General features: G+C 41.0%; 1 protein-coding gene across 1 annotated transcript; it reads right to left on the bottom strand.

Moving 5' to 3' along the window:
• Nucleotides 1-73: 73 nt before the first annotated feature.
• Nucleotides 74-13,438, bottom strand: rftn2 (raftlin family member 2). Its single transcript, XM_053496834.1, has 9 exons — nt 12,911-13,438; nt 7,661-7,841; nt 5,256-5,364; nt 4,928-5,093; nt 3,023-3,250; nt 1,828-1,934; nt 1,521-1,624; nt 1,334-1,412; nt 74-1,250 (listed from the first exon to the last, which is right to left on the bottom strand). Exons 1-9 carry the CDS (start codon nt 13,047-13,049, stop codon nt 1,056-1,058), a joined length of 1,308 nt encoding a protein of 435 aa, XP_053352809.1. The 5' UTR covers nt 13,050-13,438; the 3' UTR covers nt 74-1,055.
• Nucleotides 13,439-13,870: the final 432 nt, after the last annotated feature.

Genomic DNA, 13,870 nt, shown 5'->3' with positions numbered 1-13,870 from the left:
TCTACAACCTGTTTTTCTTTATAGTGTAAAGCAAGATAAAGTCATTAGGGGAAAAGAAATGCAAAATATTAAGTCTTCTTAAATGTGATTACATTTAATCATTGGTGTCACCATTCTAAGTAGCAATGCTGTAAAAAGTTAAGTTATAACTCCCACAGACTCTGATCACTCTCACTCTGATCCAGCCAAAAACATAATACTTAAAACGTGTAATGCTAAAGTGAACAAGTGTGTAGTTAGTTCTCACACTGGTCTTTAACTAAAACCCTTATGTGAGAACTACAACTTACGTGACCTTTTCCTTTTTGAACTTTAAACGAAAAACAACCTTTTATAGCACCACTTGAGATCAGAACATGCAGACAATTTTTTTCTCCCACGTCCAAATGAGGTGAATGAAAATGCATATGAAATAAAAAATTACTTTCTTTTTGGCCCTATTCAAAAAATAAGCCTTTAAATCAAGAAGAGGATGGTGCTTTTGCTGACTGACAGCTTGCTGTTGACATCCTCAGTACCATAAAAAGCAAGTTGGAATTACACAAAATCAACATTTCTATCCTGCAGCAAAGCCGCTAAGATAAGACTCAGTGACCCGGTCAGCATGTAGCTTTGTGTCTTTGCTGGTGGACAAGCAATGCTGACTGGCGTGTAATTATTGAAAAACAAAAAAGAAGAACAGGGAAATCACCATGGAATTGTACAAATGCTTTAAAAAACGAACAGGGAAAGAGTGTGATGGTGCAGATGTGTGCTACAAGCCTTTACAGAATAACAAAGTAGTGTGATGGATGTGTGCTGTGCAGCTGGTCAACTTGGAGATCTGCCATGCCTTGCTCGAATAGACACTAAAATAAGATAAAATCCACCCCGTAAGGAAATTATGGCTTTATAAAAATATCAAAGTGCTAAATGTTTATCTATGTAAGAATATGAGGGATATGGGAACTTAGTGCGCAAGATGTTAATGATTAAAATAATATCATCAGTTCTCCTATAGCACAGAGCTGAGCATTTTAAATCCAGTTTCTTATTAAAACTGTTGTGTGGCCCGGTCACATACAGGTGACCTCAGCTGCCCCGTCGTCTTGCTCAAAGCCCCCGTCCTCCAGCTGGGACAGGGCACTAGGATAACTCGCTCCAAACAAAGGGAATGCCCCAGAGCCCAGTGAACTGGGGGAAAGCTCCTCTGAGTGAGTCGATCCCGTCGTTCGATTCAAACTGACCTTTTCTCTCGGAGTACAGTCACCCTGAGAAACATCAAGAAACAAGATCAATTTGGTGTCAGCTTATAAACTGCGCCATTTAAATAGAAAGTTTCAATTTGCTGTACCTGGCTGTTGTGTCGGATCAAGGATGATTTAACAGGTCTCTGCAGGAACACCACTTGTTTAGTGGCAAGATTTCCCTCACTGCAAAAAATAAATAAATATATAAATACACACATATACATATGTATATTACAAAAAAAAAAAAAAGGATGGGAGAGAGGAGTCTGAACAGAATAATATATATTTGACCTGTCATGGCGAATGATGGGCGTGGGCAGCACACACGTGAGTAACCAACCAAACTCAGCCAGAGTGTGAAGGAGTGGCCCGTAATCTGTCTTCACATCAGAGCCCTGTAACAGGCACATGCTCACATGCATCACCAGCTGAATAACTATTACACATCTTTAAATATCTGCTAAGTTTAAAGCACATCATGTTAGACAGACGAGCATGGAAGGTCAAGCTTTCAAGTTCGAGTCTACCTTTATTGATGCTGAAATAATACACAGTGTACACTAAACAAGTATAACCTTTATGCAGTGCTTTTGCTGACCTCAATAACAGTCCACTGTTCAACAACGATGGTGTCATTGGCAGGAGGTGCCGGGCTTCTCTCCTCGTACACAAACAACCCCTCTAAAGATCTGGGCACTGGATCACCTATGTATATATGAAAAGAAGAAATCCCCTCATCATTTAGCTCAGCTGACACATCATTCATTCATGGAAAAGAAGTAAAAATATTTCCACACGACTGTGTGTTACCATAATGTACACAACCCTAATGTGTAGAAACAGCATAAATTATTTCACTGGATGTACTGTACTGTATGTGCGTTTTATTCATTATGGTTATGTACCATGAAATTTTAGACTGGTCTCATTATGTCAGCACTGGAAATGTGTCACTGGCCTAATAAGACAGCACTGAACTACTTAAAAAGACAAATGAGGGAACACAGCCTTGCTGTTGTATCAGCAAAGAGAGAGAGAGAGAGCAAGAGAGAGAGCACGAGAGAGAGAGAGAGCACGAGAGAGAGAGAGAGAGAGCACGAGAGAGAGAGAGAGAGAGCACGAGAAAGAGAGAGAGAGAGAGCACGAGAAAGAGAGAGAGAGAGAGCACGAGAAAGAGAGAGAGAGAGAGCACGAGAGAGAGAGAGAGCACGAGAGAGAGAGAGAGAGAGAGAGCACGAGAGAGAGAGAGAGAGAGCACGAGAGAGAGAGAGAGAGAGAGAGCACGAGAAAGAGAGAGAGAGAGAGAGCACGAGAAAGAGAGAGAGAGAGAGAGCACGAGAAAGAGAGAGAGAGAGAGAGCACGAGAAAGAGAGAGAGCACAAGAGAGAGAGAGCACGAGAGAGAACTCTTTTATGTTCTACATTCTCAGACCCCAGATGTCTACACACACATCTGATTTAGCTGTTATTAGTCTGTTGAAAAAGAGGAAGTGAGGTCATGAGGTTGAGATGTGAGCACTAAATATAGTCACAGTGGGAGAGGAGAGACGAAATGAGGAAAGGAAACAAACCAGAAACAAACATTTAGAAGATGAAAACAATAAATTTGGTACAAAAAACATGAACACCAGGAGCACAAATGAAGAAATTATGACCAGGTTTTTACTTTTACTTTTTTTAAGAATCAGAGCAGGAAAAAGTTTGTCACATGCCATTCTTTTACAACATTTATCCTAGTATTATTATTATAATCAAACACATTTTTGGTTAGAATCTTGTGCCAGGATAAGTTACCTTTCGGTGTATCCCAGTACACAAAAGAGTCCACTAATGACCAGCCTTTGCGATAGTAAGCTGCCGTCAGCTCGAGCCAATCCGCTTCCAGACCACTGACAACTTGGCCTTTTCTGGACACGCGCATCGAGAGCGCTCCTTGGTGGTAGCAGGAGGCTAGCGGGTCCAGCAGCGGAGCACAGCCTGGAGCCCAGGTGTGAAACAGCACCAGCAACCTTAAATCTGCAACTTAACACCACAGACATACAAAATCCAGATGCTTTTGTTTTCTATTTCAGCATGATGAATGGTTCATTAACAGGCTACACCTGCTAGTGGACAAAGTGACTTGTTTGCCTTTGTTGGGAAACATAGCAACATTTCTCAACGACACAGAGGGCGTCGAAACAAACACTGATTTCAAACACTAAGCTGATGTGACATGTCAGTGGAGCAGTCAGGATCGAAGCTAAAAATACTGTATGTTACAGCTGGATGAACGGGTCAAAGTGTCACGAGGGTAAGGTTTGGGGGCTTTGTGTGCACAATCCAAGCTAGTTTTAAAATTAACTTTTTAGTCATTTTTAAACATTCAAATAGTCTCCAGTGTGTGTGTGAGTGTATACAAACCAAAAATGTGAGGTAAAAAAAAAAAAAAAAAAAATGCTTTTTTTGTTGTCCTTTTTCCATTTGTTTGTGTTGGGCAAAGCTTAAACAAGGCAATTTAATTTGCCCTAATGTGACCTCATATAAGAAAAGGAGAAATCCCCTCATCATTTACCTCAGCTGATGCATCATTCAGCCATGAAAAATAAGTAAAAAATATATTTCCACACGACCATAATGTACACACACGCTAATGTGCAGAAACAGCATAAATTAATTCACTGGTTGTACTGTACTGTATGTGTGTTTTTTTTTTCATTATGGTTATGTTCCATAAAATGATTCAATGTTAAACTGGTCTTATTATGTCAGCACTGGAAATGTGTCACTGTACTTAAGTACTTAAAAAGTAGCGGAGCTAAATAGCAAGCTGGTGGAGGGGATAGCTCCGCTATTCCCTGGGGGTGTAGCCTTTAACTTCTTAAAGAAATATAAAAAAAAAAAAAAAACCACAGGATCCTTACATGCTACAGGAGTACAGCACAATGATGAATTCTCTTCCATAGTGATGTTTATTACTGTTGTGCATTTATCCTCTGTGAACTATTCGTGCAGCGGACCACTGACATGTCATATCAGCGTGATGTCCGTCCCCGCACTGCCTGTTCTGTTCAGATCTAGCTCTTCCAATCAATCGCATTGTAAACCCTCCTTATGACTATACAGACTCAAGCATTTTTCAGTGGGCAAGCTCTGCAGACATTTGCAATCATAAAGATTATGATGCTTTCTGTGATTATTACACTTTGCACCATTTCATATAATTGTGAAAACAATCTGGTTCCTCTTAACGATTCTTCCTCCTGACATCTCAGACGCTTTTCCATTGCCACTGTCATGTCTGTCTTGCTCATTTGGTATCTAAATTTACACCCAGGTTTTTTTAAAGAAGTTTTTTTTTTTCCCTTTAAATCTGGAGTCTTGTCCCCAAAGCAACCATCCTTTATAAGCATTTGTGGCTTAAAGTCAGAAAACAACTACATCTATAAAATTTATTAAAATTAAAATGGTTTGTAATACTTAAACAGTGCATTATCACAAAGAACATATCACTGTGACACTGATTTAATGAGAACCTCCTTAACACAAACCTCTGTTGATACGTTAAGCAAAGCCAATTTGTGTTGGATGCACAAACCTATGTCTGTCACTCTCGCACATGTTCACTGCATGAAACTGGTGTTAAACATTCGATCTTTCATTCTGTCATTGTATTCAACATCACGACCATATGAAGACTGGAGTTTTTAGATTTCTAACCTGGACTATATCTATTTTCTTCCATGTTTCTGTCTCCTGGTGGAGTGTGTGGTGGGGAGCGATAGCTCCGTCTGGGACTCGCCACACTTCCATTACACCTCGCTCCTCCTGCCTGTTGGAGCACAGAGCCAACGAAGCGCACGCCTCCCCGAGCATTGCTGTTAACCTGAACAATCCACAAATGAACAGCATCAGATCAATCATTAATGACGCACAGCTATTTGTGCATGGGATGTGTGTAAAATTCCCTGAAACCAAAAAAAGAAAAAAACTGAAAGGCATGCGCCCAAAATATCACAAAATGCATTTATGTAGTATGCACACTGACCCGGTCTACAAGTGCTCTCACAGTGTCGCTGGTCAGGGACTCTCCAGGCAGTGGCCACTCCTCAACCCTCAGCAATGGCGCACTGTGTACCCTGGTCAAAGCGTGCTTACTGCAACAAACACAGGCCCACATGCAAACGTTTTTACTTCAGGAAAAATTCCACTTTGCACTGGGTCTAATAAAACATTGTTGGTGTTCTAAGTGAGGACAGGAAAAAGACGACCATGTGGTGATTGAATGCAAGTTTCTCACAGGCGGCAGTGTTAATTTTACACAACGTCCTGCCGCAGAGTATGTAAAATGCATGACCTCTACTGTGATGATCCTCCTGAAGACCATGCTCAATTCATCACAGTCTGCATGTCGACACACGAGGCTCATAAATTCCTCAATGGGTTTGCATGTCATGCTTAAGTGTTTTTCTACATGTCCAAACAAATCTTTAAGTGCACGCTGCTTCTTCTTACTTTCTCCTTTACTATAAGACTAAGTACAGCATGTTCGCGCCTCAGTAGGCCTGCCGACCTGGACACTCTCTCCCTCTCATGCTGGTTCGTGTGTATACCATGTTGACACCTTTGTATGGTCTACAGTCTCCTTAAAAGCCCCTAATTAACATATACTGTATACTACACAACAGACTAAACAATCTGATTGGACGAGATGCATTCCACGACTGGTGATAATGGACAGTAGCGCCACTGGAATGTTTAATAATGTGTACCACTCTAAGTGTTCTTATAACTGTTGTGTCGGTCTCAGCTTAGGTGAAAGTAGGTCTGTACAGGCTGCCATAATGAGGAGTGAGCAGCTGTGGCCCAAACATCACATTCAAAACTAGCCATAGAAGCACTTTCAGCAATAAAACACAACTAATAACGGTATGTCATCTTAAACAACACTTAGAAGCAGTTATTTAGAAGTTGAAGTCGTTCGCCTCTGAACCGTCCGTGTTCTTTTACTTACGAACACAAGGCTGAATTTCAAATCGCTCTCCAACTCCTGATCAAGGGCTTTACTTGGTGACAATGGTTTGTACACCCCACATAGCGCACATTAAGCTTTCATTTAGCGCATCTGGGATTCAAACCTGGAACCTGGAAGTTAACAAAGCTGATATTTTAAAGTGAAATAAGTAAAAATAAAATTTTTTTTTTTACAAGATTTACAGGACTGCCTAACACCTCCATGTTTTTTTCTTCCCACCTTCTGGCAACATAGTACCGGTAAGTATTAATAACTACTTCAAAACTAGCGTCGGTCTCCAGTTCCACCAGTCATGGAAGATTGTTAAATAGCGAAACAAATCATAATCCGTTGAAAATAAATGATGTTTGTGAAACTGTTATATAAAAGCAATATCACACAAGAATGAGTGCTGTATTGCTGGATATAGTTTAGCTGCACTGCGGTTTCATGCCTACGAACATGTCACAGTCATGCTATATCCAGCAATACAGCACTCCCTCTCAGGTGATATCAGGCTTAATTATTCTAGATGGGCTGACATTAGCCTTCGTTTTCTTCCCTAGATATAGGATTAGAAATGGAGGAAGAGTGAAGTTGGAGCAAAGTTCTATGCCTGTGTAAATAGGAAAAACAGCTGCATTCCGATATTTCGAGATTGGTTTCAGGCCTCCTTCATATGTGGAAATAAATCAGATATATATCAGATATGTGCTAATGTGATTTTCGTGTAAACAGACAGATCGGATTTCCTGAGGCATTGCGTTCTGTATGTTATTCTCTGGTGGAAGCGCGTGTGAAATTATAACATCGCAACTGACATGGAAAAGGAAAAGCACCCCACTCCCCTTTTTAATGCTTATTAGGGCTAAATAAAATTAAGAAATCAGTATTTGACGAATGAAGCATATGCGCAGGCTGCAATTATGCTATTTATTTTCTCCTCCTCGTTTTAAAACCATGGTGACGTTTCGAGAACTTTGCATATATCGCAGAGCGTCAAGCATACTTCACCTCCGTCTATCTTGGCTAGTGTGTAGCGCAAAAACCTCCCTTTAAGTATGCGCGATGTTACAGATGGCATGGCAAGTGTGAACACGTGTATCGGATATGGGTCATAGTTGAAAAAACATGTAAACAGACGGTCAAAAAAATCTGATATAGGCAAACAATTCAGAATTGGGCACCGAGACCTCCAGTGTAAACGTAGCCTTAGGTACTGAAGATACTGATTTATTCTGTAATCATGATCCATGATTAAAAACGTGGTTATCCCATGACTCCCCCAAACATCCTTAAAGCTGTTAGACTTTTATTTTTATGTTGTGGTTGTCAGGGAGTTTTTCCTTCATGGCTATCGCATCTGGCTTAGGGATCCAAAGCTGCATCTGGAATTAAGTAAAATTGTAAAGAGCTGAATACGAAAGAAACTAAATTACCTGGGCCGTTGCCTGGTCAGGATGGCACGGTAGAGCAGGCTGCAGGGCAGGGCGCGTGTGCGGCCAACGGAGAGGATGATGGGATGCAAGGCGGCCAGCACGTAGCCCTGAGTGTAGTATGGCTGGAGGGCCTGAGGCAGCTCGCACAAAGAGGACAGGTACTGCACAGTGGGTCGACTACCTGGCAAACACCAAATGCAAAATGAGTTAGGTATGAAAAATCAAATCTAGCTGTAGGATACTGTTCCTCATTACAGTCATACATTTAACAAAGTTGAATCAGTTTGATGAATATTTATCCACTTTTTCATCCATCTTCAGTAACCGAATTATTCAGGTCAGGTGGACCTGGAGGCTATAATAAGAATATAGCCTGAACGGGTGACTGGTCCAGTCAAGGGCAAAACACACACACATCAGTATGATGAATACATGAATATGATGGTCTTTTTAAGTATGTCTCAATCCTCTGGCAGAGCAGCCCTTCGTGCTACACTTACCCCAAACACACTTCCTGTGTCCACAAAAGAGCTGCTGTTCACAGCACACATTCCCACAACATTCCATCATACATAACACACAGACACGCTCACACTAAAGTGGCTTGCAGTTTTTCTACGCATGTTTAAAAACAGACAGGCACAGGCATGACTATTCCTCGAACACGCGTGTCCTCCTGAGTGCGCTCATTTAAGGATAATCTGATAGGTTCTAGACTTCTGTGTCAGCCTGGATTTTACTTAGCACCAGTAACACCAAAATAAGGCAAGCAGGGGTGGGTGCGCTGGTCAGAAATGTGTTCCTGTTACTATATGCCATGTGCTTAGGATCACACCTGAGCCAGCAGAGACATGAAGATGATACCCCATAGTGGAAGCAGAGAGTGTGTTTGTTTTCGCTGAGCAACAAGAACAACAACGACCTCAGAGAGGGCTGTGCTTTTATTTCCCCTGGGGATCTCCCCCTTATGCCCCCTCCCTACCTAAACTCACACACACTGAACCCTCTGTTTTGTGCTCATCAAGCAACAGGGAGAAAGAGAGGGAGAGAGAGAGAGAGAGAGAGAGAGAGAGAGAGGGAATAAGATGTGATGGAAAAATGGGAGAACTGCAAAAAGTCAAATAATGAAAGGAAATGAAGTAAAGCGACTAAAGAGAAAGAAAGAATGATGAAGGAAGAGAGTGAAGACAGATGAAATAGCAGGACTATTTGTGGGGCTGCAGGGTGGCAGATTGTTTACAGAGAGCAGAAATGCAGGGAGAGGGGTTGAGAGAAAGGAGAAAGAATTTATGGGAGGTTTTATGATGCAGAAAGAGTTTAAGGGAAAAGACTTGATGTGTATTAAAGGAGCATTTGGGAGGGTGAGACAGACATGCCGTCATGATAAAACATGGTCTAGTAACTCCTAACTCAGGAATTAAATCCTGGGCCATGTCCATATAGTTCACATTAATGATTATAGAAATATACACAGCATCCACTTTGAACGGAATAGATGTACACCTGCTTAAGTTTTGACGTGGTTTCTGTTCTGGGATGTTTTTCAGTTTAACACAGTTGTAAGGAGTGCTTATTTGAGTTGCCAACTCAGAGATCAGAGAAGAACGACCAGATTGATCTCTTGTTAATAAAGTTTTTCAGCCTGCAGACTGGTGGCACGGTGGCCTTGCACCTCCGGGGGGAGTACCCCACCTTGTTCCCCCTGCGACCCTGAATACAGGATAAAGCAGTATAGACGATGAGTGAGTGAGTGAGAGACCCTCCGTACAAATTTTTGTTTTTCCATACCATTATTTCTGTTAGCTATCTACCTGTCCTGAAATTTTACGTCTTACCAGGACATACATGTTCCCATACTAAATGGCAGTTTGTCTTTAGACCATTTATACACTCTTTGTCTTGAGCATATGAGTATTTATTATATCTTTCACAATTAAAAGCCTTGCCTAAGTCAATTCTCAACTATCAGTAGCATCAAAAGTAGTGACATCAAGGAAATCAACAAACTCAAAAAAGGCTAGCTCGATATTGGGGATTCCCCTGGAGCTGGTGGTGGAGAGAAGGATGCTACATGAACTGTTAACCATCATGAAGAAGAGCTCACATCACCTTTACAATCTACTGGCTAAACAGCAGAGAACAAACTTTCAGCAAGAGAATACTACAGCTCCGGTGTGACAAAAAACTACAGGAAGTCTTTTCTGCCAACTGCAACTAGACTTTACAGTAACACTGCTCTTGTGTCAGGAGAGGAGCTGCTTCCCTGATATCACTGTAAATATTTTTTATAAATTCTGTTGTCCATCTGATAATAGTGACCTGATATGCTTGTCTACTTCCATTACCTCTTCTTATTAATATTAGGACTTGCTGGTGCACCTTACGTATGTACAAACATCATGTACATAGAAACAATATATTATTATTTTACAATGTTTTCCCTCAAACATTAATGTGCAGTTTTCAGAATCCAGCCTGACTGCATTATTGTAGACAGGTTTTTAAACTTTACCCTCTTTCTCATTGTGATTTTTAATTTTAACTTAACCTTAACATTCTTCCGCACCTTGTTGCTTGTATGTTGATGTGTAATCTGTGAACTGGTTGCTGAAACATTACAATACTCCTTTGATATTAACAAAGTACTCCATCCATCTCTACCAACTGTTAATGAGTTAAAATACTCTCACTCTCAATCAGAAAGGCACTAACCAATCAGGGGTATCTGTGAGCCCTGTATGTAAAAGCAGATAGCACTTTCCTGTGATTGCATTAAGCTCACTGTGTTAAAGGAAGCTTGTGCTAGGCCACATGGTTGTAAGTGCTATGTGATACAGTATATACTAGAGTTTGCTAGTGGGTATGAATTGGCAAAGTGCCACATTTTGAGTAGCTGTGATGAAAAAAAGCCCTATACTGAATAAACTACTTGCGAATACTGAAGCCATTATGCCACTTTAAGTTGGGCATCAACCATGCCTTCAGTTGTGACTGAGTTAACTAATGCTGCAGCTGTTCAGTGAAACCGAGCAGGCGATTAAGGCCACTCGGTTTTAATCTGTCTGCCAGCTCTATTACACCACAACATCTGGCCTTCCGCAAGCATGGGCTTCTTTAAACCTCTGCTGAGGACTGAACTTACTAGACACAGTATTTTAACAATGTTAACGTTAATAATGTTAAGCGTTTCAATTAATGCTGTTAATGAAAGTGTTGCTAAAAGTGTCTATTTTGCACTGAGGCAAAAATATGATTTGAGAATGATTTACAGCAGATCAGTTTTGACTTGTTAGGGCTCATGCCCATATGGTTCAGCACCACATCCTCAACCGCCGTGGGCTAAAAATACCATATACAACATATAATCTACAGACATCTACAAGCACTGACCAAATTGTAACCCTGGCACTGCATCATGACCTTTATAAAGTTTAAATATCACTTTTGTGTAATTGATTAAACTTGGAAATTAAGCATGTCTAGGGTCAGAAGACAGTCTGATAGTCTAGAACTTGCTGCAATGCTGTTAGGTTTGTTTACAAGGATGCTAATTTTCCACTAATAAAGGGAGTAAAAGCGTAATCAGAATAAAACCACATTATACAACAACATTAATCGGAACAGCCTGACCTGGTCTGGCCCGATCGAAAAGAATTTTCAATCAGAATCAGAAAGGGTTTGATAATCAGTTCAATAGGAGAATATTAACCATAGAACACTTGAGCTAATTGTTTCTCTTTTGCCTGAATGAATACATCCTTTCTGCGCATATTTGCCCCACATGGGGGTAACATTAAGTTACATGGTGAGTTTCTGGGAAGGAAATTTTGCTTCCATTCCTGATCAGTAAACTCTGTCAGAACAACCCCGTCTCCCACTTGTGTTTACTTTCCCTCATTGGGTCTCTGGATGATTAAGGGCACTTTTCAGATTCTTTCCTAATTTCGTAAAAAAGAAGCATATAAGCAATTTTAAATGAGAACGAATTTTTGTAACCAATCACAATGCAGACGGTGGGATTTATCAGACAAGCTTTGAAGCCTAACCTAACCTAATAGTTGGAGGGAAAATACTTCTTTTTCTAATCTCCAGCAGATTAAATCACAGAGAGCAGAAACTCCTTGCACATAGCAAAACATGCTGAAATCTGTAATCTGAATGTAGAAATATTGTCCACGTAAACATATCTAGTGTAAACATTCGCAAAGAGTTTGGCTGCATTGCTAATCCAGTCACTCACTTGGAGAGAGCTATGCTTCTGAACAGAAGATCAAGGTACCCACAAAGCCAACCTTAAAAATGAACATTCTTGCCATTGTGGTAATCAGCCAGCATTAAAACCATACACGCTTGATGCCAGAGAGCGCTGCTGCTTTTGTTGATCCAAACAAAATCATTTACAGAACAGCCTGATTTTACAAAATATTTGAAGCTGAAGTTCTGAGAAACCCTCCTGCATTCCATTTCTTCTTCCCTATTCACAGTTAAACAAAAATAATAAGCACAAATTCGGGAATAAATCATCAGTTCCCTTCTTGCTTAATCATCCTTGACCATTTACATTTTCACAAGTAGATGGGACCACATATTTACAACTCAAAAGTATGTAACAGCAGGATGTCGTTCTTTCTTGAAGAGCCTTAGTCATGTATTCTTTTTCCATTCTCTCTATAAAAGTAAACTGTGATTCAAGAAGTGTTTAGGTCAAATCGTGACTTTTGATTGTGTAGAATAACAGAACACTGTTATATATAGAGTAAGTGTGTTAACTACCTTTATTACTATAATTCCCTGCTACACTAATGCACTTTTTCCAAATCATCTGGCGCTTGGATACCATCAATGTGGAAAGTTTTCGCAATCACCAGAGCCATGATCAGACTGCCTGCTTTATGTGTGAAATACTGGCCTCCCAGGAAATCCTTTTATAAAATTCTTCGGCACAAAGTCAGGACTGTGACAGCTGAATTCCTGTAAAGTGCAAGTTGTTTCGGTGAATAAAGCTGCCAGACAGATGCGTCTCTTGATTTCCATGGAGAATAAAAAAAAGCCCTCCTGACCTATTTCTGTTGCTGCTATGAGAAATAGAAAAATCCATCAGTTTCAGCTGAGCCTGTGCCAGTCTGCAACGTGACCCAGGTTTAGAAATTTCAGGTTAACTGTCACATAAACAGAAGGCGTTAGAAATAAACAGGCTCGAGTCATGATATTCACGAACCAGAACTTGTCCAAGATGAATCCCAGACGTACCTTCTAAGCTGAAGTCCAGCAGCACGTACTCGTACACAGTGTCGGTTTTGGTCTCCACTTGCGGTCTCCTCAGGGTGGAGTATATTTTGCCCGGGCTGCTGTCCTCAGGCTCCTCCAGCTTCCGTAGTCCACATCCCATCGTGGCGGGATCCCCCGGCCTGCGCGCGCGCGCGCACTCTCTACAGCCCGGACCTGGGCAGCCGAACCGACTCCCGAGCACGCGCACAGGAGCGCGCTTTCTGCGCACGAGCCTAATTCTTCATTCTCGGTTCCGTAAACACGGACCACACACACACAAAAAGCTGCGCGCGCCCGAGGGGAAAAAGTTCAGTCGCAAGACCGGAGGTTAAAAAAATACTGGGAAAAAAGTTGTAAAAGTTCGTGTGTATGAGTTATATCCAGTTGCCCTGAGACTATTCTGCGCTCAATAATTCTGTCAACTCAAACTCCAAAGCGCGGTGGAGAAATGGCTTCCATACCCAAAGCGCCTCTGGGCAGCTAAAACAAAAACCCAAACGCGTGGCTCGAGAGAAGAGGCGGGGATGGAACTGAATAAGTGGGCGGGGAAAGAAGGAGCGGCCAGATCTGTCGCGGAGTACGCATGCGTAATGACTGTCCAACAAATAACGGTAGATTGTTTTATGATAAGGGACATGCATTAATTTGATATATTTCCTACAATAAGTACAAAACTGTTCGAAAGACGTGAGATTTAACGCTGGAAGCATGATGAATAAATTAAATAAAGAACCAGTTTTAATAAATTGTTTAATGTAATCTACATAATTACGTTAAATTAAATTAATTATATAAATGGGTTGGCCCTTTGCAGCTATAACAGCTTTAAATCTTCTGGGAAGGCTTCCCACAATGTTTAGGAGTGTGTTTATGGGAATTTTTGACCATTCTTGCATAAGTGCATTTGTGAGGTCAGTAAAGCGTAGTAGCCAATTTCCTTAT

The sequence above is a fragment of the Clarias gariepinus genome, chromosome 5, assembly GCF_024256425.1.
Source record: "Clarias gariepinus isolate MV-2021 ecotype Netherlands chromosome 5, CGAR_prim_01v2, whole genome shotgun sequence".
Taxonomy (NCBI): Eukaryota; Metazoa; Chordata; class Actinopteri; order Siluriformes; family Clariidae; genus Clarias; species Clarias gariepinus.
Note: the sequence above shows the minus strand (reverse complement) of the source record. Positions and strands in the feature narration are given on the sequence as shown.

Coding starts and splice junctions, on each gene's coding strand:
- rftn2 (XM_053496834.1), bottom strand. CDS start 13,049: ATGGGATGTGGACTACGGAAGCTGGAGGAGCCTGAGGACAGCAGCCCG. Junction 7,842..12,910: donor GCTGGACTTCAGCTTAGAAG/GTACGTCTGGGA, acceptor GGTGTTTGCCAG/GTAGTCGACCCACTGTGCAG. Junction 1,625..1,827: donor AACAGTGGACTGTTATTGAG/GTCAGCAAAAGC, acceptor TGCCTGTTACAG/GGCTCTGATGTGAAGACAGA.